The sequence below is a fragment of the Manacus candei genome, unplaced genomic scaffold (assembly GCF_025592945.1).
Source record: "Manacus candei isolate 608988 ecotype Guabito, Panama unplaced genomic scaffold, ASM2559294v1 h1tg000088l, whole genome shotgun sequence".
In the NCBI taxonomy this organism is placed as follows: Eukaryota; Metazoa; Chordata; class Aves; order Passeriformes; family Pipridae; genus Manacus; species Manacus candei.
The window spans coordinates 4,515,949-4,542,753 of record NW_026138136.1 but is presented as its reverse complement, the minus strand read 5'-3'; the positions used below and the strand labels follow the sequence as shown (position 1 = coordinate 4,542,753).

The following is a 26,805-nucleotide window of genomic DNA, read 5'->3' as shown; positions in this document are numbered from 1 at the left end:
GCTCACAGGAATTGCTCTGTGTTTGGGATTCCTTTCTGTATAATGTTAGCATCCTGAACTAACTGTGCAGCGTAAGCTAATCATTTATAGCCTGTGGGCACCTCTCACCCTAAAGGTAAGATGTCTCAGTGGAAAAAAATTGGTGATGCTTCTGGATTCCTACAGCATTGCATTGGTTTACCTAATCTAGGAACCATAGGGGAAGGAGATTATCACAGCTGAGTGAGATGACGGTAGGCAGGAGCTAAAGCACAGGGTGCAGGGTGATGGGAACAAGAGAGACTACAGGAGCAATATAGCAGGGTGAAGGGACACGTGCCTCAAATATCTGTAGTCCCTTACTGAAAAATAGAGTACAACCTTGGTATGTTGTGACAGCTATTCTCATCGATCAGAGTTTGGTGGAAGTAATCAGGCAGCCTGAAATGTGGAACATACTGAGCTTTGAACACTGGCTTAACGTATTTGCATAAGAAAAAAATAGTTAATTGAAATTAAATGGATTATTTTTTATTTCTCTAGTTGAAACATCACTTCTGCTGAATGAATAGTAAGCGGTCTGGTATTTCGTGATGAAGTGATTCACATTTATTAGAAAGTAAACTTAAATAAAGCTCCCAGATCCTTTGAATCTGTGGTAGAAATTCTATGTCAATTTAAATAAAACTGTAGACAAGTACAGAATGCACATTAATTTTCAATTATTAATTTTACTATTTCCTTTAAAATTCAATGTAAGAATGAAAGATAGTCAAGGAAAAATAATGCAAGTCTTTTCAGGTGTACACAGTATGGACGTTTGCATTTCAGTCAGCAATGCAACAAAAGAAGATCAATCTGTAGTAAGGCTTAGCTGCAAAGTTTTATCTGTGAAAAAAATAAAGCTAAATAGAATTATTTGATAAGCAAATGCTAAGCTCTGTGGGATCAGAGATTCCAAGTGTGATCTTAGTAATATGTCTACAAGAAAAATTAAAAGTTCTTAGTTGTCTCCAAGACAGAAAGGACTTTTAAAAAAGGATTTTGTTTATTAAGGCTGAGATACTGTCAGCCTCCATTACATAGTTTTGATGCAGTACTTTCTGACTAAAGTATTCTGCCCTCTATTTTGCAGCTGTTCAGACTGATAGATTTCCTTCTGGCATTAAAATCTTTTTATTTTTCCTTAAAAACCTGTTACCTACCAGTAGATCTTAATACAGTATTATGTGGTATAATGTAAAAATCTTTTCTTGAGCTTCTACTGATGACCATGACATTGTATGATAGGGAATACCCCTTCAGTCAATTTGGATCAGCTGTTCTGGCTTTGTCCCCTCACAACATTTTATGTATTGCCCGTTTACTGTTTTTTGGGAGCAGCAGACCGAGAGAAATCCTTGATATTATGCAAGCATGTTTTAGCAACAACCAAAACATTGGTGGGTTATCATTGCTGTTTTAGAGCACAGCAACACACAGGCTGCTGTGAGCAAAGTTGACTTCGTAACGTCATTCCATCCAGACCCAGTACATCGTGTTACTCGTTTGTACTCAGGTTGCTACCAGTGAAATGGAAGCCATTAATGGTTTTAATCAGTAGATCTTAAATAGATCTACTTTTTGCAGGGATTTATTATCACTTTGACAATGCAGACACCAAGGTGAAAATACATGAAAGAGGTAGACCGGATGCCAGTAAGTACAAAATATGAAAGTTTTGTTATATCTAGTCAAAATGCACAGTGTTTCTTGGTTTGATAAGGAAAAATGCTACAGAATCTAATTAATATGTGTATAATCCTGTTGTTTTGCATGTATTCATACTCAAGAACACTAGAAATCTGGGAAATTTACTATATTTTTGTCACTGTTTTAATGTCCAATGATACACATTTTAAAAGTTGTTTTATTTAATCTTTAACTTCCAGGCACCGTATTTTATGTATTTTTGTCTGCTAGATTAAAGAGATGGGAGTTAGAAAATCTCCTTAAGTAGGTAATTTATCATGTACAGACTGTATCATCAAGATTCAGTTCTGTCTTAATCCATCTTAGAGCTCATTTAGCCTCTCACTGTACAGTCTATTTCCAAATTGCAAATCAATCTTACAGTTTTCATCTAAAGTTGGAGCTTTATCTTGGTATTGCTTTTAGTGGAAAGACTGGATAGAATTCGCTATCTTCAGTTTTGGGAGAGTAGGTACTTTAGCAGTACTCCAGGTACTGTAAGCATATGTCTTTTTTGCTAGGCATATATCTTGAAGTGCATGTCTTTTTTCAGATGGGCACAGACTGCTTTCAATCCCTGCTGCAATCCAGTACATGCTGGCATACTCTGAACTGTGCCCAGTAAAAGAGTGAGTAGGGCTAAGGATCCCCAGAGCAGTGATCTCCAGATAGGGGTGTCTGCACCCCAGTGGATGATCTGTTGGGGTGCAGGAAGAAAATGGCTAAATTTGCGTTTATATTTCTTTTTATATTAAAAATAAGAAAGAAATTTAGTATGCAAATTGACACTGGTGCATTTAGTTGATCCATGTGTCATGTAGGGTTCATGAAGTGTCCTGAGGGAAAAGTGGGTACTTTGCAGCGTTGAGGGGTTGAGAGGGGTTGGGCATGCTCACTCATTCATTCACTTTCAGCATATTGTGATGTGTTACAGTTTACATGTCCACAGTTAAGTGGATTTATGGATTATATTATCTAGTTTTACTAAACTACAAAATGGACAAGTGGCTTAAAAAGATTCCTGCAAAGCAACTGCAGATCAAAGATAATACTGATAATGCCAGTAGAAGTGAACAAGAAGAAAATGATAAAGCTGGCATTTTTTCTCCTGCTAGTATGAGCTTTTCATCAGCTATGTTATGGATAAAAACAAGGATCAGCTAACGAGATCTGACAAGAAGCGAGCCAAAAAAACCCACCCCAATTACAAGTTGAAATAGAGATTTATAGCTACGGTTGCTAATAGTGAACCTTTCTCTAAAGTTGTTTTGTGCCTTGAGATGTTTAGTGTTGATAGCATATGAAGACATTGCAATTAGAAAGACGTTAAGTTAAGCATCCAGAACACGAAAACAAGCCTCAAGTGATATTTAAAGTCATGTGATACTCTGTCCAGTACTTTACATAGCTAAACATAATGATAAATGTTTAAAATCAAATTCTGATGTTTCTTTATAGGAAAAGACAAAAAGGTCCATATTATTGGGGCAACACCTGTTCTTCTTGTTGTAGTGAAAATAGCTGAAATGATACATGGAAAACAATATGACAAAAAAAGTCCATTCCTTTGTCAGCATATGCTGTTGAAAGATGAACTAAAGAATTGCTGAAGAATTGAAAATGGGATATTAAAACAAAGCATACAGTGTAGGAGGTTTGGTGCAGCTGGGTGAAAATACAGATGTTTCTAATGTGTTTCAGGTATTTGCTAGATTCTGTTTCAATAATGAAACAAATAAAGAAGTACTTCTTTGTAAGCTATTGAAGGAAAAATGTACTGCAGAAGATACATTCTTGGCAGTAAATGACTTCTTTAATGAGAGTAATGTTTTATGGAAAAATCATGTAAGTGTAACCACTAATGGAGCAGCTGGGACAAAAAATGTATTCTAGGGAGTTGCAGAGCTAGCATCACACATGAAATTCCTTTGCTGTGTCAGCCATAGACAAGCTCTTGCAGCAAAGCAGCTGGAGCCAAAAGTGTATGAAGTCCTCCAGGGTGCTATCGATGTGGTTAATTTTATATGTAAAAATACCTTTAAATAGTAGTATATTTACAGTACTCCCTAATGAGGTGGGGACTGAACATGAACATTCATTGTAGCCCATAGAAGTTCACTGGTTTTCTTATGATGAAGTGCTTAAAAAGGTTTTCAAACTTGAAGATGTTACACATTTTTATTTTACAAACAAGTGTTGCAAACTTGCTGACCTTTTCTGTGATGAAAGGAAGCTGCCCATAGTAGATATTTAAAAAAAAAAAGACACACACTTAAAGTGTCCCTTCAATATGAAGGTGACATTTTAACAGTGAATGAGAAAGTCACTGCTTTAGAGAGCAAACTTGTACTATGGAGAGCACATTTTGGAAACAGATGTTCACAGCAAGGGCTCCACCCTTTACGTAATCTAAGTACTCCCTGAATCGAGCACAGCTTCTTTGGGGGAAGTTATTCTGTTCTGTATATCGTTATTTCTCGCAAGAATAAAAGGCCTTAGTAAGATGTCCTATTCAATTCCTGTAAGTTCTTTTCACACCATGACACCATATGAAGACACTTGCATGCCACTTCCTCTTGTAAAACTGAAAATTAATCCATTAAAATCTATGGTATAGCAGTTTGGAGAAACAATTGGAAACTAAGAGATGCATTGCATTGTAAGATATTCTCACTTTCTTCATTTCTCCTTTTCTTTAGGACCATTACTTATGAGTATCACATCATCTGGTGACGTAGGGAATCAGGGCAGGGAGAGAAAGAGGGAGGATTCCCCTCCTCCTTTCTCTAATATACATTCTTAGACCCAAATGTCAGCAATAACTTTTGTATTTCCCTTACTTTGATGTGTTCATACAATGTGAAGGGGACTCTGGTTCCATGTCAACAGATCAATATCTAAACATTTATTCACACACATTAGTGATGGACTGTCACGGGTGACAGCGGGTCTGTCAGCACCTTGGCACATACTGACGAAGTAATAGATGTTGACCAGATCAAAGTATACCCCTGAGATGGACTGAAAGAGAGGACTGAAAATGGAGGCCCTGATCCTGACAACATACTGATGCATCCTGAAGAAGCTGTCCTGTGGGAACAGAGAACACTGTCTCATGAGAACAGGAGCACTGTCTCATGAGAACAAGGACCTGTTTTGAACGAGAGTGGTTGGGAAGAGCATCAACATGAGAGAAAAATAAGAGCAGGTGCTCGGGACTGTTGTGGGAAAGAACTGGGCTGTTTTGAGAAAGAGCAAACTTGTTGTGAGAAAGTAGAGTTTAGAAAATGCACCTATTAGCTGTAAGAATTCTGGTGTGAAAGTTTGAACTGTCCTATCCGTGTGCATTACGTGTGTTCAAAAACTGTACTTAAGGGGCTGCGCAGCAGCCCCGGGTTGTTGTCCCTGCTTTTTTCTTGGAATAAATTTTGCTGGAACCTTTTTCGTGTCGCTTTGGCCGTTCCGACATTATCAGCGACAATGGACGATCAGTTTCCTGAATCCTCTAATAACACCTACACTCTTAGATATTATCTGTCAAACTTTCTGAGCATTAAGATTAATAAATAGATGACAATTTAAAGAATTATTCAGGTTGCAGGATCCACACATCTAAATTCAAATATGCCTGCAGAGCTTTAACAGTAATGTTCTGTAAAAAAGAGAACATCCTTTAAACAAAATTAATGGCTTTCTCCTAACTCCCAGTCCCAGCTTCTTGCCAGAGTTTGCTTGTGTGGACTATTGGGATTATTGCCTGTGCTTCTAGATTTCTTTCTGGTTTAAAGGATCCCTCCTTACAGGCTATTAATGTTACAGTTTTGGGGTTTTTTTTAATGCTAAATGGGTGTTATCCTTCAGACCAATTAAAAACATGTAACAAATGACACCGAATTTGTATAAAACTCAGCAATAGGTAAAAATTATTTTTAAAGAGATTGTCCAATTCCAGTGAGGTCAAATGTGTATCCCTAAATAATGCTACAAGGATTCTCTCCTTCCTAAGAGGGAAGCATTACATATGCTTATGAAGGTACCAAACATTTTTTATACCAGATTGTTGTTAGTTCTTGTGGGGATATAGAAGGGTAAAGTCTGATTGCAGGTGTTTTGTGAGTTCCAAGGACAGCAACAGTAAAAAGTATTAGCACACATGGTCAAGGAGATGACCACCAGTCGATAGCAAACACACATATTTACCATCTGAAGTTGCCAACAAGTTGCCCAAAGACACAGATTGAAACTGCTTCCTTAATTTGTAGTATAAAACACTTCAAGTAATTATTAGCAACCTAGAAGATTTTGTTTTCTTACTGTCTTCTTCAGACAGTACTGATAAACTGTTTATATTTTTGTATGATTTTCCAGTCATGGATAAAATTTGCTTTAATTTCTTAAACCAAATAGCTTGTATTAATGTGATCCTGGAGGATTTGACTGCAGAAAAAGAGAAATTGAAACTAATGAAGTGAAAAGATGCCACCATGTTTTTTTAATTACGTTGCTGTAAGAATGAGTGCAACCCCCACAAGGCTGCTTAAGACAATATGCCAAGATGTAACACAGTGCCTATTCAGAATCTCACTGAGAATAACATAAAATAATGTGCAGAATTTATTTATGAAGGACTTGATATGAGATATACCAAGAATTATTGTGCTTTAGGAAGTTTCAAGAAAACATACTGGAAGGAAGAAATCTCAGAACACAGAAGTCTGTCAAAGGGCAATTAACAAAGGTATTAAAGGGTTCAAAAAGATATGTACAAGAGCCAGAGGAAAATCTCTTTTCTAGAAGGACTTTTCACAGGTAACTGCAGTACAGCTTCAGCCAACAATTGAAATCTCAGTGGAGGAAGTATGTGAACCAAACTGAGACGCTCAAGTACAGTAAATTATCACCACCATATGGCATCCTTCTGAGGATTCTGAAGTAAATAAAGTGTGAAATAACAGTCATACGCCATTGCAGGAAATGTTGCTGCAAGGTTTTCTTCAATATTAAAAGATGTTAATAGAGTTTTCATATTTTCTTTAATCTTGGTGAACCAAGGGATAATCCCCAAATTCCCAAATAAAGTTTAATCATCTAGTAGTCCTAAAAAATAGGATGAAAATGCTCTAACAGTGACACTACTTTAGCTTGCTTTACCTTAATTTAACTTAAAAAGTGAATTTAATTTAGAGTTAGCATAGCATATATTAACCTGATTAAATTAACTGGCATGGGTTAACTGAGCTATTAACTAACTCACCTAAATTCCTGCTTTCCAAAGAGGAATTTGATTATGGCTTCTACACATTATTTAGTTGCTTGGTTTTTTTAACAGAAGTAGTTACTCTCTGAAGCCTTTAGCAGAGGACAGTCATGTCTCTTATGATGAATTTGGGAAAATCAGTGTTGTAATATATGACAGAGCCAGTATCAGTTTCTAGGGGAAACTGGTGGGAAAGACAAAGAGAGATTGGAAGCAAAAATGATAGTTTAGTCTGTAAATTTCTTCTCCTTGGGAGATAGCAACTACTGTTGTTCCTTTTATGCCAGGGAGTGCCATTTAAACACCAATTATTTTTTCTGCTGCAGACTCTTAGCAACTTCCTCTCACACTCCTTTAAGCAGCCTTGAACTTCAACTTGCTGCTGCGTATAAGGAAGAGGGAACAGGACAACCTCATGTGCTTCCCAGAAATCACAATTTGATGATTTGCATGGCACATTTTCAAAATACATATAAGTAGTTAAAATTGTATGCCTGTTCTTTTATTAATTTTGCCAGCTTTATTTTCAGTTTTATACTTTTTTCTGAGACCATGGGTGGCATTATCATACTCACTAAATGTTAGATACCATTAATTTTCCACATGATCCACTTCATTTTTTTTTTTTTTTTTACATTTTCTAGGATTGCCTCTCCTCTTTTTTTTTTGTTTGGAAACAGAGCAGTAAAATAAAAGACATTTCTTCAGGAAGCATTCACTGATGGGTAGACTCATGTGAGGTTTCCTACAACGATTAAGAGCTGGGTGCATAGTTGCCATACAGCTCCTACAAGACTGCTGCTTCTTCCTGCAGGTATAGCATCTGCAGAAATCAGAAATCAGTGTTAAGGTTAACGTCTCTTCCTCAAAGAGGTGATTAACAACCTTTATTGAAGAAGTCTTGACATAGAAAATCTTACATATGAATGTACTGCTTTAAGAAACAGGAGAGTTTGGATGCTTGAACATCTGTCTTGTTCTGTTTCTTTATTAAAAATAATTGTTGATTATGTATTGGTTTTATGATTATTCTTGTGCTGTCCTGAACCAAAAATTCATCTTTAGCTAGTAGAATCTGTTTGAGAGGGTAACCTGGTGAGTGACCCCAATTTCTTAGCAAGTCTGTGGTTTTGTCTAAGACCTATCTTCAAGCAAGTATAGTAGTTTCAGATGAGACAGAATACTCCATCATGTATATGCTTGTTTGGGTAGAGTCAAGACATCAAGGACTAATTCTTAAAGCATTCTGACTGTTCCACAACTGATGAAAATACTTTTTAGGGCATTTATTTTTCATACAGTTAAACACTGGAACAGCTGTATCCTACAAAAGTTTTAGTTGTAGCATTAAGCTGTCACTACAGGATGTCTTCAAAAGACATAGAGAACTGTCTTAATTGAATGAATATCATAGGAGGCTCTGTGAACATTCTTGAAACTATACACTGAAGTGACACTTTTTCAGAAGTTACTGCACTATAAAATAGAAAAGTATTAATTGTCTTTGGCCATTTGAACTTTCTTGCAGATCAAATGACAATAAAATTGAACTGGGGATGATTTTTTTCCCCCCCATGTCCTATGTTATGTAGCCTTTCAGCTACTCTGTGAGATAGTATGTCTATTATTTGAAATATGGAGTACTTCGAGGAGATCCAAAGGGAAGGATGTGGTTCCTATTGTGAAGACTGCCACTACTAAGACTGTGAATTTCAGCTTTCTTCTGGGTTGTGGGTTTGAAAGCAGGAAGAAAAGAGATTTCCTGTAACACCGACAGTATCTCAGTTTTTCAAGATTTCATACTTCTCAGTTCCTCCAGTAGAGATGGGTGAGTGCAGACTCTTGATGCCAACTATTATAATCAGATTCACAATCCTACTTTCAAAGGTCTGAACTGCTGATGTTTTGCTGTGTCTCACAAACAGAGAAGATGCAAAAAAAAATAAAATTGCACTTTTGAAATATTTGTGAAATTATTTTCATTTTTTGCATTATAAAAATAAATAAACCAAATATTGTGTCTGCACAGAGAGCTGATGCTGAAGCATTTTGACAGAATGATCAGATCAGCAGTGCTTGCATGTGCAGAAGGTGGGCTTTTAGGTTTGTAAACCAGTTGTTTCCCCAGATAATAATCCCAGTGATTACAGGAATGGTATTAGTAAGCGTCTGAGACAGAAGAAAATTAATCAGTGACTAATTATTCCTACTTTAAAGACCTCAAAAAGTTACTTTGGAAAATTATACATTAGTATGAAATTTCAATACGTTACACATTACTACTTGTACCTTCAGTTTAGTTTCTTCTAACTTTAGTTTCCAAATGGATTAAGTTTACAGTCCTTACTACAATGTGCTACAAAATTCCAGTCTTAAGAAAACAAAAAAGGATGGCTCAATTTAATAGACAAGTGCAAGTGAAAAAGGTTCTTTGAATGTAAATGATACACAATGGAGAGAAAGAGGAATATTTATTTTTAAAATCTTATTACTACTTGTCTCTGCCCAGTAATATCACTTCAGTTAGCATCCAATTTAGTTCTCTAATGTAGCAGAACCAATTTGACTCAGAAGAGATTAGAAGGTAACTTCTGTATTTTTCCAGAAGAAAGGAACATGGGGCTGAAGAATGGTTCATATGGTAAAATTTTCTTGTCTATTTATAATAGCATTATCATTTGGGCAACATTGTAATGTGATGACCTTTGACCCTAAAATGATGTCTTTTTACCATTTTTCATCTGAAAGTAGAAATAGAGACTTATGATATTTTAACCACAGGGGTTTTTTACAAAGTTGATTTAACCAAAACTGTTTGAAGCAGCGCATTGCTGCGTGAAAGTAAGTTAATGAAAAGCTTTATTAAACTGTTCTCAAACTTTATGCAAACCTCCACTCCTGAAACGCCTAAAGCCCAAATACCCCGGTGTGTTGTAATAAAGGCAAATACTCCCATAGTTCAGGCACAGAACGGAATTAAACCTAAGCTTGATATTGCTGACCTTTCGACATTTAGGAAGCCTGAGGAATGTGGATTGATATTTTTGAGGATTTCTGAAATAAGTTTGTAATAATTTCTCATCATCTGTATTCTCACAGGTTCTATAATCTCCCTTTCTTCAAAATGTCATCCAATTTTTATATTAGGTAAATGTTTCTTTCTTTTTTTAGTTTCCCACTGAGGCTTGTATTCATAGTTTTCAGTTGATAACAATACGTACTCCTGGATGCAGAGATTTTCATAAATGTTGATATAGTCCCCTGAGTTTGATGTGATTAAACCATTAGTAAACCGCTGTAGCTTTGGTACAGCAACTGAGTGCATGGTAAAACTTCAAACTTGGCCCAGGGTTTCTGAAAGAAAAAGATCTCAGATACATAAAGACTTCCAGGTTTTGCAAAAACCTCTCGATTTGTACAAACCTCCTCTAGCAGCCAAGAAGTGGCTGGAACCTGTGTGTTCTCCCTCAGCTGTTGGGTGGTCAGGTTGAGAATGGGTGCAGGAAGGCAGCCCACTGCTCTGACCTTGCCCTGAGAACCCTTTATGAGAGTAAGAGATCTCTGGGGCTTCTAAGTTTCAGTGGATGCCGGTGGTACACCGGCATTTTGAGACAGGTTAGATTTTGAGGCCTGGAATTCAGCTACAGTTCAGCTGCTATATCTGAGAGTCATCTAGGCTCCATTTATGGTTAATGGAGAAAGAAGAGAGGCTTTTCCAGGGTGCAATTTATCTCACCTGTTCCAGGCATATATTTATGAATGAGATGACTCATTCCTTAGAAATGCCTATTAACTTTGCCAACATCCATGTAACATCCTTCCTAGTTAGTGTTGGAATAAAAAATATTTCATCCTTCATGGATGAAGAGACTGTAAATGTATAAATGTTACTGTTGCTTTCATTCTACCTAATCAAGGAGGATTTGCATAAAGGCACTTCCTTTTATAATTCTAAATAATAGCTCTTTTCGCACTGTTAACATTTTCTTAAGCAATATTTAATTGTCATTCATGTTTGTTTGAATTATCCCTGTCAATGAATTCTACTTAGAATTGTTTTAGTAAATAGGCTCTTCCTGAGTATAATAAATGTGCTTGAAATGTGTATGTATATAAAAATTACTAATGACTACTATATGTTGTCCACCTGTAATAATGTAATTAGATGTTGAGTCCCTAATTTTTGGTTCAGTAGTCTATATTCATATTCAGAATGGTCTATTTGCTACATGAAGGCTATTACAGAAATGGTTTTGAGGGTGGTGTAACAGAGTGTGTGTCAAAAGAAATTAATTTTCTTTTTCTAGGCTGTGATTTATTCTTTTCTTCTCTGCTACCATGAGACTTTTCTTCTTTTTCTGTTCTTATTTCCTGATCTAGACCAAATTCACCAATGTAAAGCAGCTTTACTATGTATTCTAAGTAGTTGTTGGGGTTTTTTTTAAATTTCTATAAGTATTTTTTTCTCTAAACACATAGTCTAAACCCTGAGAAATTTTATTTTTCAGAAAAAGATGCAGGTATAGCCTATATTTTGCTTTATATGTTCTGACTATACTCCACACATAATAATATAGAGCACCTTTATTTGTCTGCCTCCGCATTCCCTCCAAGATCAAATGTTGAGTATTTCAGCGCTCCTAGTCACTTGAATGCTTCTTGCACCAACTTTCAGTAGTCCTGTTGCATTCCCTTGCTTTAATAAACAAGCAATTCTAAACGCTTGCTTAATTACTTGCACTTCTGGCATTGGTTTATGAATTATTAAATAATCTATTCCCAATATGACCCCTATTTACTTTCATAATACCAGGCGTGAAAATTACTGTTGTATAATATTACAACCTCCAGAGCCTTTGCTTTTGTTCTGCTATCTGTAAGAGTCAAGTCTGATAAACTTGTAGAAGGATGGTTGTCCTATTTATCTGGAAGCCATCAGAAACCACACTGCCCTCAGTTTTGTAGATAGTGTCTCGCACTGAAGGATCCAGGAGTATATTTTGTGTTTATTTTCTTCCTCCATTTTCTTCATTGGTACCTCTGAACTCCTCATGTGAACAGATGTTATTTTTTATAGCATATATCACTAATTTTCAATCCTTGCTTTTATAGCTTGACAATATGTTATGCATTTTTTTCCCATAAGGAATGTACTGTGTCTTTTCCCCTCTCTTCTGTACTACTGAGTTGTATGTTAACTTGTCTTAGTGTCTAATCTTATTGAAGAGAGCTTTTTTTTTCAGACCAAACAAAGTCCTGGTGAACATATTGAGCATGTTCTTAGCATGCTTGTAGATTAAGTGAAATTTAATCTGTTCATATTTTGTCATAGTGCAGATCCCTGGTTTTTTTCCCTAGTTAAATTTTTATTTCACTGTAATATGCTGGTGTCTTCCAGTACCTGATAGCAAGTGATTCACCTCTTAATAAGATGAATGGATTTTATCTTTTTCTTGCAGAGAAATCACCTTCTAACTTGAACTGTTTGTAAGTCACCTTAAAGCCCCCTAATTAACATCCCCCTACCACAAGACCCTACATTCCTATCAATTCTTTTTACACACAGCTGGTAGGTTTAACATCAGAGTTCCTGACTATGTTTAGCCACTGTGACCAAAAAACATGAGAAAGAAATTTTCTTACTTTAATTTTTTTACCTTAGAGAATTTGGGGGAAATTAGGGACACCTTACTAATAGCTAAAATAATATTTTACTCTTTCCTCTTGGTTTATTTATGCTTCATCTTTTGGTTTTGCATTGTCTCTCTGCTTCAAATAAGGTCTCATTTTATAGTCCTAAATGAGGTATATATCAATGAAAGTGTGTCTCTCTAATTTATCCAGACAGAGTGTTTCTTGAAAGTAAGTTTCACTCAATGCTTCTAAGCCTCTAAATGTGAGTAATGTGTTTGTTTCATTGGAATGAAAATAAGGATAATTATGTTTGCTTGTAATGCATCATGTATGGTGAGATCTCTACTAATCCCAGAAATTGTAATCTGTCCCATGCAATTACTCACAATTTACATTTTGTCCATGTAGTGAGGAAGTATTTTTTTCTTATCATTCAAACATTTGTTTTGTACACATATATTTATAACTCTGTACTGAAACTCCTACATCACAGCATTTCAAAGTACACAGTATACTTTGGGCAGCAGGAAATCTTAGTAAAATATCTGACTGTGTAATCCATCTGGTCTGACCAGTTCTCATTTGTTAGGAGTCTCTTGTGGTCAGCATCTGGTAGGATTAAACTGCTCTGAATGACAAGGATTTAGTTTGCTGTACTTACATGCAGCTTTAGTGAACCAAAAGGTCATGGGAAATATCTGTTAAAAGCAAAGTAGTATTATTAATCTAAAAATTATTAAATTTATTTAGTAAATAACTGGCAGAGTTAGGATTGACTGAATGAACTGTGCCTTTGAGCATATATTTTGAAACCTAGTCTGAAACCTTGGTCAGTGGAGACCCCTGAACCATCACTAGAGTGACAATTCATCAGGAATATCACCTTTCTTTACTATTTTACTAGAGAAAAAAAAAAGGATAAAATTGGCTTAAAAAAAATGAAATACTGTGGTCAAATGGATACTATTTACTACTGGTCAGCAGGTGCTTGTTCCAACTGAAGTGAGAATTCTCATTTCACCTAAAACAAGATCAACGTGTGTGCAACTTTTGTATCCTTGTGAGGTACGGGATCATTTAGATATTGTATGCAGAGAATCATCATACATACTTCATATAGGAAGTAAAAAACAACCAGAATTCAGTGCCGGGGCTCTGAGAGCATCTAAAGACCTTTCTGACCAGCCCCCCAGGACCACCTCATCGTCCATAACTCTATTTCAGCTCAGCCTGGTGCCATCAGTCTGTGCCCCAGTGATGCTGTGGGAGTGTTGGTTTCTCATTCTCTCCATCACAGCCAAGTAGTTATATAATTCTCTTTACTTGGAGTTGCTGGAATGAAACAATTGCTGCTGAACTCTAAAACTGCTTGGTACTGCTGGTGATCACACTTTCCAGGACTGAAAGCATCTGCTAAAACAAAATATCCATAATTTTGTGTTCTGAGTTTCACAAATTTCATCCAAAATCAGAATGTTTGCAACAGGAATTGGCAGCTCTAGAACTGCTTTGCAAATTCTGACTTTGGACCCAAATCCAAATCAGAAGATTCTGTAGTTAAATTTATTTGAAAGAAATTAATAACCTCTGTAAAAAGAAAATCAGAAATTTCCATTCCATTATATATTTAGAGTATTTATAAAGGAAGAAAAGACCCTGAGGATGGTGAAAATAAAAGTATGGAAAGAGGAAACAAAGACTGGGAAATATAGTATAAATACCCCAGACCAGGCACAAGACGACGTGTCAGAATAGTGGTTAGAGCATTGAAAGGGGAAAAAAACCATTGCTTTCTAGAAAACCAGTGTAAACCTTGTAAATGCTTATAAAGCTCTTAGTATCTTGTTGGGGTAATGGGAAAGAATCACCTTTCTTTGGCAAAATCTCCACAACACATGCATCTGGAAAATATCAAATGTGTGATCGTAGCAGTGAAGGAAAAAGTTTTTCAACTTCTTTGGCATAAAAATCTAGTAAGGTATGTCTTTTGGGAGGTTGATAAGTAGTTCAATGAGCTCTGAAAGCTACAGAGGACTTGGCTTCTAGCAGATGAGCCAGGACGTTTTAGAGAAATTTCTCAATGGCTGAATTTAAATGCATGTTACTCAGAAAAAAACCCAAACGTATGCAATTGTATTCTTCAGTTGCAGAGCTCATGAATGAGTTCTGAAAGGATGGAGTCACAGCAAGTCAGTAGACAGTCTGAAGCATAATTTTTATAATTGTCAGCTTTATGCCCACCATTGAAGCCTATCTATAAGTGTTAACCTATTTTAATAATACTTAATGTGGAATTTTTTATCACAGTTCTCATGTTAATAATGGTCTAATTTGACTAAAGAGTATTTGGGTAAATCATGTTTTCTGCTCAGAGTAGCTGAATAATATTAAACTAGTCTTTTTTTAGATTAAAAGAATGACTAGAATAGGTTTCAGCGGAAAATCAAGAAAATATCAGAAAAGCAAATCTAAAACTAAATATGTTCTTATACCGAAGAAAGTAGGACAGTATGGGGTAGAAGCATATGACACATTTGCTTGGAAAGTACAGTGCTGATAGCTAAGGAAAATATTACTTTTTGTCAGTAGCAAATGATAGTTTTAGTGAACTTTCATACTAGGTAAACGATTTTGGACATTAGCTGAACTATGATCAAGAGAGGTCTGTTTTCTTTTGGTATCACTAATGGTTTGTTTCAGAAAAAAAGTTTTTCTTTTTATTGAGAAAAACCTGTATCGTAAGGAGCAGTTAATGGCATTGTTGGAGCTAAAATAACAATAATTCATTTTTACTAGTAAACTAGCAGAAAAAGGAGTCATTACTAATCATTTTTGTCAGTGAATATATTTTCACAGAATTAGCTTAAAAACTGATAACATCACAAAAAGATAAAAAGTTTTAACTAAAATGTTGGTGAGCTGACCATTCTGACTTGCTTCTTTAAGATAAACTATTTTTTAAATTAAAAGTTACTTATATGTCCTGTTTGTTTTAATTGTAAAAGGTTATAATGTAAAAATGCATCTTAGTGATTTTAAAGCATGGTTAAAAGAGATAAAATTACATAGAGGTCATGGAAGAAGTAATTAAGGCAGCTGTTGTAGTAATGATTGTCAGGAAATGACCCATATGGAGGGTCATCGGAAAGTATCTTCATGTGATATATAGGCTTCTAAATTTTCATGTTTAATACCACATATCTTCCATCTTCTATTTTCTGTGTTTGCTTCTGAGATACCTGTTTTACACTGTGATTTACTTCTCCTATTTCTGTCATTAAAAACAAATTAAATAGATAATCAGTGCCATGAATGTGATCATAATTTTATTAACTTAAAATTGGTGCCCCACTCTGTTCATTTCAGTCTGTAATCGTGTTACAGACTAAAATTATTTTTGCTCATCTATTAGGAATGGTAATGAGAAACTAGTTTTGCAGTCACGTGGCTGGAGGAAAACCATCAATGATTAAGACAGAAAACCTTGAAGTATTTATATGAAACAAACCTCTTAAATTGGTAAGCCAGATTGCTTTGTATGTTATCTGGCTTCTTTGTGCTATTACACAGCTCAAAGAGGACGGTCTTGCCACTATTAAAAAAAAATAGGTGCAAAAATCTGTTGGTACATGGTTGTATGTGTCACCTTTAAACAACCTATACCACCTGCTGCTCCATGGTCTAAGAGAGGGGGAGGGCACAAAGGAGTTCATTAAGCTTTATCGGTCCCTAAATGCTGGAAACTAAGCTCTGCTGATTCATGCTAGGACCAGCTGACAGTGGTTTCAAATCAGTACTTGAGAATGTGTAAGATTTTCCTTAATGAGTCTTTTGCCTTTATAGAGTCTCAAACATCATCTTGGCTGCAACAAAGTTTTTGGTCTTAACAGCCTAGGAAATATAGGAGAATTATCCATCCCCATGGTGCAAAGTGGGAACCTACTGTGGACTCTTCACCACGCATAATAAGGCTTCTTGCATAGTATAGCCATTGATAGTAGATTGTGGTCATAAAGGAATAGTGCCTTGATCAGATTCTAGACAAAATGGAAAAAGATATGCAGGTTCATATACCATTCTCAAGATCGTTACTTGTCATCACAGTGATAAATATATTCCATCTGCTTCCTTCTCACTGAATCTCAGTTCACTAGTTTGCCTTTTTCTTAACTTCTGACAGGTGAGGAATGATCTGACTGGCGTCCTTTATGGTGAAGACATCGAGATTTCAGATACAGAGAGTTTTTCCGATGATCCCTGCACAAGTGTAAAGAAGCTTAAGGTATGTGCTGCTGTTTGAGGAATAACAAGAAAGCGGCGATTTTTTTTTCTGATGAAGAGGGCTAATGAAACAAAATTTGTGTTAGAATGACATATTATTACATTCCATTGCATGATAAGATTAAAAAAATGGCATTTTGAAGGCCTGGTCCTGCTTAAGTCAATGAAGGTCCATGCATATAGTAAATATTTTTAATAGTTCCCAATAGTGACAATAAGTAAAGAAAGTTGTTGCTGGCTTAATATTTGTACCTAAAGCCCCAATCTTAGTGATATAAGTGTGACAACTCTTGAGGCTTGGAACCAGAACCATTTTAAGGCAAATTATTGTAGCAAAGGTAAATAAATGTAGCCAAAGCATTGAGCCTCTTTCCATTAGCTTCATTACACATTTTAGATTGAATTCTTTGCTTACATCATCTGCATTATTTCATATGAATTATAGGGTAAAAAAAGGAAAAAAAAATATAACAGAATAATTTACCACCTTTTCTTACTATAATGATTTATTAGACTCCTGGCATCTCATAAAATTAAAACTATATTTTAGCATTACCATGCAGTGCAACGAGCAATAAATTATTGAACAGCAGGAGAAAGCATTTTTAAATAGTGATGGTCAAATCGTTGCTGGCACTAAGTACATCTGAGATACAATCAGAGCCATGATCCTGTAAACACTTAAATATCTGTAAAACAGGTTACAAAAATCTTAGTAAACTGTTATTAAAAAAAAAAAATCAAAATTAAAGCAAGGAGTCTAGTCTGTGTAAGACTAGACTACTGAAGCTAGCTGGAAAAGTTCTGGAACAAGGTAAATTAAGTGGGCTTTATTATTCCCACAATTTAGAAATGTAAACTGGAATATTTAAAGTACTAATGGGTAAAGTTTATCTTTATAGGAAACCATTTGTGTCTGCCCAGATTAAACCAGTTTGCGTTTCTTATGTGGGGTTGAAGAGACTCCGGTATGTGTTATCAGTGAAGTCCACATTTTTGACTAACAATAATGAAGAACTATTTTAACCCATAGATAATGTAATAACAAGAAAAATTCATATAAGCATATATACTTAGGCTGAAAGTTAGGTGTGATTCTAGCTTTTCTGTGCGTCAACAACACACTGGGTTGTTTTATAGGGAAGACCAGAAGACTCAACTAAAAATATATTAATCTCTTGATTTCTTCTTCAAAACAAATTAGTAAAATAACAAATAAGAAATTATCCAGACAATTTCTTCTTCTTGACTGAAATATAAGGTTAGTTGTCATTAGGTACATATAGGCATAATAGACATTTGGTTGGACATAGAACATAGCTATCCAATTCTAAATATGTCAATTCTTTTCTTCAAGATGTAAACCTCATATAGGTAAACTGGTATCTGCTTACTGAAATACCTTTTATTTTCATAAACACAGTTTAAATTAATGAAATCGATGATTATGTGATGGGAAGTAGAAAAATCTGGTATGATTTGCAGAAATATATTTTATACTTTTCCCAGTAACACCTTAGTTTCTACTGCATTGACCCCAGCCTCTTTGAATCACATCTGAAAGGTAAAATTAGGCTTATGGATATCTCGAAAACTCATTTTTGTGTTTACAGAAAGGGATGTTAAAGGATATGCATTTGTACATCAACTTAAATGCTTAAAAATTCTAAACATGCACAGACAAATTGTATCAGCAATAACACTTCTGCTTCCAACTTTTTTGTGTCTTGCATGCAGGACAAAAAAAAATTGCAATATATGACTTCCAATTCAATGAAACAGTTTCCATCTGATTTTCCAAGTACAGTAGGTTTTTTGAATACTGATTGAACATGATCTCTCATTCTAACAGTCAAGTTTAATTAATTTTAAAATTTTGTGCCTTGAACAGGTTTGGAAGTGGCATTGATCTCAGTAAGTGACATGCACACTAACAGGCATCAACAAGTTTTACCAGCGTGTTATGGTGCTGGGAGTTGACATCCTCTAGTTCACCTTCAACATCAGTGATTCCATAGTTAAGGTCAGGCTCATCTATAGTGCTTCAAGTGGACATTCAGGTATTTAGAAGGCAGAACAAGTCAAAGTTACCCAGCTTTGTGTAGATTTATTGATAACCTCTTGACTATCAGATACATGGTAGAGAATAAGACAGAGTATCTGAGCTGTTCAATTTAGGTATTTCATAAAGAGTATGCCAAGACATTGACTTTTCCTGGCATATAAGATATTGTAGCAATCCTTCTCCGGAAAGCTCTATAATACAGCACAGTCATGTTATTCATTAGAAATGAGACAGATTAAAATCTGAGCAAAGAAGAGAAGCTCTGCAGGCTGAAAAAAATAGCTGCCTATTCCAGCATAATGTGCATCACTCAAAAACTCTGAAAAGGCTAAAGAGTGTCTCATGTCTGTGGCTGTTAGAAATGGCAGTGCAGGAGATAAGTTGTTCTTCATCCCTCGGTGGAGCATCTTAGAGGTGTTGATCCTCACTGTTTTCAGGGTTTATAGTACTCGGCTGATGGTACTACCAAATACACTTTATATTTAGTAGCTGAATAATATCCTCACCTATATGAAAGAAAGAAGGGAGCAAAAGAGTCATTAATTTTTGAGGCTGTGCTATTGTCTTTATTTTTAAAACATGTTTTTATGCAGAGGCTGCCACAACTGTGGGTAAATGAAATGTACATTATCTTGTTTGAACTTTACTCCATATGGGAACATATGTATTTCTTACTGAGGGGCAAAGCTTAAAGGCTGATATTGCTACTCTAATCTCTGAGAAGAGTAAATATGACAGCTCACCATCTGGCAAATGGTCTAAACATTGGTCTTTTTATATAAGTGCAGTTTTGGGAGTTGCCTTCCCCCAGGATGTTTTTAATCATCTTGTAGATCACCTGCCTAGTTCCATGAATTAAAAACTCTTCTGTCAAATATCTTTTAGCTCCATGCAAGCAATTTACAACTCTCTGAGAAAGACACTTGACACTTCCTGGGATCCAATGGGTGACTTCTTTGATCCCTACAAGAAAGTTCCACCGTGTTAACTTGCATCAGCTTAAGAGGGTTGATGTAAAGGAAGAGTATATCCTTGCCAGGAAATCATATTGATTTATAGTCAGTTGTCAGTATGAATGAAGGGCAAAAAAAGTTACGCCCAGAAAGTGGCTGTTGTCTTCTTTGTATAAGACTATAATGTGGGCATATACTTTGACCCACAAGCACTGACCTTAACCCAGCTCTGACACACTTCTGTACAGACTTCATTATTCATCCAGATAAAACATCTGCAAGGGACTTGAGCTACGTCCAGTTGAATGAATTTGTAGCTTCAATGTATCTTATGCAGGATGGAGACAGGATACCCAATCCTGGCATCAAATGGGTCTAGGTTTATTTGTAATCTTGAATACAATTCTTCAGGAAAAAATCTGGGAAAAATGTAGAAAGGATTGCAAAAAGTAGAGTTAAGAGAAAGAGGCTTACTGAGGAGTTCATCATTGCACAGAGGAAGAATGTTATGCATGGAAGAGGAAGAGTTTTTGTACAGACTTTCCTAAATTAGTTCCTTCTACCTGTGTTTTAACACACAATTCTTTGGTTACATGATTTCTTACTAAATTATATGATGATCAGGTGCAAGCAAAGTCTTAAGGAGTGGAACCATACACCACAGACACTATGACTTCAGTCTGAAGGGTTTTGCACAGCCAGCAGGCAGCATTGCTGTATGTACACTGTGGGATTATTCTCTACACCCTGGCTACAGTCTTTGGTACTCATTAACTATGAGGCCACATAGTTTACCTCTTTTGTCGTTGTTTTTTTGTAAATTGGTTCTCATCATGTTATAAAACGAAATGGAATTTCTTCAATTTTAAGTTTAATAATTAGGTACTGTGCCATTTATTTTGTAATCAAACTCTGCTACTTTTTTTTTCAAATATCAGATCTGCATTTTTATGTTCAGAGCAATCAAGTGATTCAGACTTGGGGTTCCAAGAGTGACAGAACTATTTTTAAAATGTGAAAAATAGAAATAGTAGATGAGGTGGGTTTTTTCTGCGTAATTCCTAGATCTATTTATTGTCCTTACAAAAACTGTAATACTATTGATGTAATTTGTGTAATTTGTTTGCTTAGTTTCATATGACCCTGTTAGATTTGTTTAAAAAAAATTTAATCCACTTGAATAAGATTTACATTACTTTATCAGTCTGTGGTTAAATATAAAAATGAAGAGAAGCAGGCTTACTGAAAATGCACAGATTCAGAATGAGCAAAGAAAATTACATTATTTCTGACTTTAACCATGCTAAGAGTGATAATAATTTCATGCATTCTATTGCAGAAGCATTCCAATATCTTTTTGCACTGCCCATCATAATATTTTCTGCTGAATGGGAAATAAACATTGGAATTATCTAAACTAAAAATCTATGATACATTGATTTAATTAAAACTGAAATGTTTTTCGCCACTGAAATTCAATCTGAATCATATATTTGTTTTTTCCTTGGAGAGGGAAAGAGCTATTAGTAATTCTAACCAGGTGTTTCATGAAAGAAATGAAAAATTTTATGTGCTCAAGCTTTTGCCAAGAACTCTGCCTTTGTGTGAAAGAAAAGGTAATATGAAGTCATAAAAAGCTATCTGTTCTGTGTTTAATAGATGTTAGAAGTAATTTTTCATATGAGAAAAAGGTTAGCCCTGCTTGTTCCTGGAGAAATATTTTCCTGCATATGCTTCTGAATTTAGGAATACTTTCTAAATATGTTTCTAAATATGAAAGTAAAATGCCATCTTTGGACTTCAGTCATAGATTTTTAAAATGTGATTTTTTTTTAATCTGCAGAGTTGACAGGGAGAAGAGGGGGGATTGACAATATGTTATAGTGACTGTAGAGAAGATGCTGTATGATTAAAACCTTTAAAAATTATTAAAGCAGACATAATATCAGGGCATTTTATCTCAGAAATCTAGTTTCTTAATTTTACAGCATTTTTTCATGTGAACAGTGAAAAGCGTAAGCCTTCAGCTGGTTTTAAAATGCAAAATTGTAAAAGAAATCTTGCAAGGAATCAAAAGAATATTTGATATTTTAATGTTATTGGATAGTAATATATGACAAGTAATATTTGACTGTAATATCACAATTTTATTCTAATTAGTGCTATTGCTTAATCATTTTCTTCGAACACCTCAGCTTCTTTCTTTTGCGGTGCTTCAAGTTCTTGAATTTATAGAAAGTTAACTAGTTCCTTATTAATTCTACTGTGTGCAGTTGTAATCTGTGCTAACTCCCTACATGATCTGACTGGCCAATTGAAAGTGACTGTATTTAACTGCCACATATTTTATTCAATCTGCAGGGAAATGATGTTCGGATAATCCTTGGCCAGTTTGATGAGGAAATGGCTGTGAAAGTTTTCTGCTGTGTAAGTAAATATATTTAATTGCATTATCAGAATAAAGAATGTGCTACATTTAAATAAAAAGTAACTTGAGCATAAACATTTCTTCATGGAGTTTGGTTCTGTGAAGATTTATATGCTAAAGAAAGGTTAGACATGCTTAGCTCCATTTCTCTTTCAATAAAATACTTCATACTTGACCTCAGTGGAATTTAGGCATGGACTGTAAGGTTAGCTTCTTCTTATTGCTTTCCTGTAGAGGAATTAAATGCCAAATCGAATTTAAGCATTTCTCTTCACATCAGATCCAGGGAAATACTTGTATACGTAGCGGCAGATACAGAGAACTGCAAGATTTGAATCATGTTTAAGAGTTGTGTTATGGTGGCAATTTCTGGGTGTATGCAGTTTTGCACGGTTAGTTTTGAAAGAAAAAGAAATTCAAGCCAGTTCTTATACATCGGAACTCAGCAACACCAGTAATTCCTGCTACTGAAAATGTTGCTAATTGTATAGTTGCCATTCCTGGCTGACTGCTGTACATATTAAATATATTACACAAAAGTAAATTATTTAGTTTGTAAAAAATATTTTTTTAAATTAAAATCATATAGTAACACTAGCAAATATAAAATTCCCTATCCTCACCATTTGTTTGTGTGTGCAAATGTGCTGCAAACATGCACACTGTTATTGCCACTGGAAGTAGCGGGATTAAATTGTGGATCTATATTTGTACCTGCCTGAAAAAAAAAAATCCCAAAGAGGCAGATTTTAATGACCTAAATTTTGTATTGGTATTGAATTCTTAGTCTAAATAGTCAGATTAATCCTGTATGATCCAAGAACACAATAGATATAAGGAAAAGCAATAATGATGGCAACTAAATTTCAGAGGGTGTTTTTTAGTGTTCACTTTGAGAGACAGTTACCTACCCAAGAAAAGAAAGGAAAGGCAGAAATTCAAAATCTGAGTGCTATGTGTGCCCAGATGCGTTTTGGCTCATACTCAGCAGCTGTCCCAGTTGGTGGCAAAATTTGGAAAGTAAATTTTAGAGTATATTTGGAAGGAACAAAATCTGTTTTCATCCAAAAGGAAATGGAAAGTATTCTTTTATTTTTCATTCTTCTCATCTCTAGGTCTTTGTATATAGATCTTTTTGTTCTGGCATTTAAACTGGATTGACAGAGATAATATGCTGTTTTTTCATTCCTGGAAGAAAGAATAGTCCTTCGCAGCCCATCTCCTCTTCAGATCTCTTGGAGCTGGGCTGCATTTCCCCAGCTGAGGGATCCTGGTCAGAATTGTCTTGCAATCCAACATTAGCAAGAGATTGATCTCATTTATGCCACTGCCCCTTATTTCTAGTTGTCTTCCTCTATAATTCTTTTCTAAGTCCACATGCATGTGAGGCCACTGAAGAAATCCTAGAAGCCCTTGGAGAAGCAGGCTGTCCTCTCCTCTGCATCACTCTAGTCTGAAGGATTTTGGGGAGAGGATGCCTCTTTCACACAAATGCCCACCAGAGCTTTCTGTGGCTATGGTTTGGTATGAACATGGGAGACATGCGTAACTGAGCGGTTTGAAGAATGATGGCTGCTTCTAAAGTGCATTAGTGTCAAAAATAAAAAGGTGGATTTTTCTGAAACCTAGATAAATCTGAGAGATCTTGTATTTAGACTTGTATAAATGTATTTATTTGAGAGTTTCAGAAGGAGACTATATGCAGGAGAGGGCACTTCAAAGTAGGTCATTTATACCTTAATGCACTACGATATGTCAGAGAGCTTGTTATTAGTCATAAAATATATTGTTGACTCATGCACTCCTACAGATATATGTCTAAAAGCACAATAATTTAGATATGTCAAGGTTTTTAACCCCTCTTTTCCAGGTTTGTCTTTGGGTAGGTTTCACTTGTGATTCCCTATTATATTTTGCAGGGTGACTGATGTCAGCCAGAGAAAGGCTTTGAGTTTATTAAAAGAAGATATTATTTCACGAGTGCAAGCTTTATTCTTTTCTTTCTGATTGTGGTTATAACCTGAATATTTTTTGCTAATGACTTATGTAGGTGGTAAAATCTTTAAAGTCTGCCTCACTTTTCTGCCAGAATTCAACAGTCATGTGCTGCGAGGTTTCCTCAGGATATCCATTCATTTGAGTTTATATAGAATCATAGAATCATTTAGGTTGGAAAAGATCTGTAAGATTATCAAGTACAATTAACCCAGCACTACCAAGTCCACCACTAAACCATGTCCCAAAGTACGACATCTTTTAAATACCTTCAGGCATGACGACCCAACCACTTCATTGTTTCTTGATAATCCTTTCAGTGAAGAAATCTTTCTTAATGCCCAATGTAAACCTTCCCTGGTGCAACTTCAGACCGTTTCCTCTTGTTGTATTGCTTGTTATTTGGAAGGGACTGACATCCACATAATAAATGTGCTAAAAGACTGTATAATTCAATGGCAGACTTTAAAAACCGGACAGGACTGGTTCAAACCAAAGTGAATGTTAGGAGGTGTTTCCTACAATGATTTAAATAAGCTTAGCTATTCATTTAACACCAGTGTCAAAAACAGTAAGCAATTTTAGTTCTATGGGAAATATTAGCTTTGCAATGTCATTTCCACCTCAGTGGGATGAATTTGATGTTTTTCATGGAATAGAAATTGGAGTTTTTTGCTCAAAACCTAATACTTCAGCAATCAACAAGTTGCCAGTAATTGTTTACTACATATAAGAAAGATCTCTTACAGAAATTTCTTTGCTGTAAATAAGCATCTCTTTATTAATTGACGCACAAATCTGTGTTTTTAAACTTTAAAACGTTTAAAAAGACTTTAAACTTTAAAAAGTTTAAAAAGAAAAACAAAAATTCAATTTCACAAGGGCAAAAATTGTCAATGACAGTTTCCTGGCTGTTTGACAGCAACTCAGAGCTTTGCAGCCTACATAGGGCATGAGAGAAAAAGTAGGGAAGATATATACTCTTCTGGTGGTACGAAGTACTTGTAACCCTTCCTCACCTTTCTCTTGTGTGTCAAAAAATCCTCCTTTAGAAACTAAAACTTGTAAGAATTGGTCTACATGCATTCAGACAGTTCAGCAAAGGTCCACGTATTTCAAGCGATTGTATCTTTTAAGCATCAAAATCATCTCCATTTAACAGAATGAACAGGGAGGAAAGGGTGGTAAAAAGCAGTATTTTGCAGTTAAGTCTTCTGGAACCCAAACACTGTCACTGAATGCTATCAACTGTGCTATCACTAGAAAAATGACTGCATGGTCATGGTACTAAGCCATAAGGGAGCTGATTTTCTTCCTTCCTTTGTCTTCCCCAGACTACCCTTCAAGCCCTACCATGTCACCATATCTCTAACAATGAGCTACCAGCTCATCAAGTGTTTGTTTTGGTTTTTGTTAAACCAAATTATTGCAGAAATGTGAAAATGCAACCAGACTTTCAGTGCACCCATGTTGGGAATGATCCCTCATTTCCAGGATGGAGTTCCTGGCTTTTTTGAAACATTCAATTTTCATTCCATATCCCAGGGCATTCACAGATTATGCAGGAAACAGTTCAAGTGCTTATGCAAACAGAAAATTTCCAACAGCTCTAATTTCAGAATAGTTCACAGCCAATACTTTCTGGCAACACACAATTTGATACTTTAATCTCTATAGAGCAGGGGGAAGCTACATAAGTTTGTCCTTCTCTAAAAGCACTATTCTGTGTCAGTTTGTGTCCTTAGTGATTTGAAAACTGTCAAATAAAGGACACTGTGTCACTGAAAGGTCTTGAATAACCTAATTGTGTAATGGAAGCTCTTTTATACCTAAGGAAGTACTGCAGGATGGGATTGCTGTTTTCCACCCACATGGATCTGGGATGCAGTGTTGCCATAGCTGTGGCAGGAGTGGAGAAGGGCAGGGGGACAAAAGCAGATGTGTTTCTGGAAGGGTAGAATTAATGAGTAAGAGAAAGACTAACTATTTCTGCAGATTCCAACTCAGTATATTCTATGGTTCTGTGATTGTGGAATAAGTAAGTGTAGTGGGTTGACTCTGGCTGGATGCCAGATGCCCACTGAAGCTGCTCTCTCACTCCCCTCTGCAACTGGACAGAGGAGAGAAAATATAACAAAGGGTTCATGAGTTGAGATAAGGACCAGGAAAGATCACTTACTGATTACTATCATGGGCAAAACAGACTCAAAGTGGGAATATTAATTAAATTTTTTACTAACTGAATCAGAGCAGAAGAATGGGAAATAACACAAATCTTAAAAACACCTTCCCTCACCTCTCCCTCCTTCCAAGTTCTTCCTCCTCCCCCCCCAGCAGTGCAGGGAGATGGGGAATGGGGGTTACGGTCAGTTGTTTCTGCCACTGCTCAGGGAGAGGAGTCCTTCCTCTGCTTCCTGTGGGGTCGCTCCCATGGGACACAGTCCTTCACAAACTTCTCCAGCATGTGGGTCATTTTTCCATG

The 26,805-nt window shown here is 35.7% G+C and overlaps 1 protein-coding gene across 2 annotated transcripts in view; it reads left to right on the top strand.

The window, feature by feature from the left end:
* Window positions 1-26,805, top strand: part of GABBR2 (gamma-aminobutyric acid type B receptor subunit 2) — a 474,253-nt gene that overhangs the window by 203,366 nt on the left and 244,082 nt on the right. For both annotated transcript variants that reach the window (XM_051812706.1, XM_051812705.1), the window contains exons 4-5: window positions 16,782-16,883; window positions 22,262-22,327. In XM_051812706.1, coding sequence (XP_051668666.1) covers window positions 16,782-16,883; window positions 22,262-22,327 — 168 coding nt within the window. The remainder of the gene's footprint in view (window positions 1-16,781; window positions 16,884-22,261; window positions 22,328-26,805) is intronic.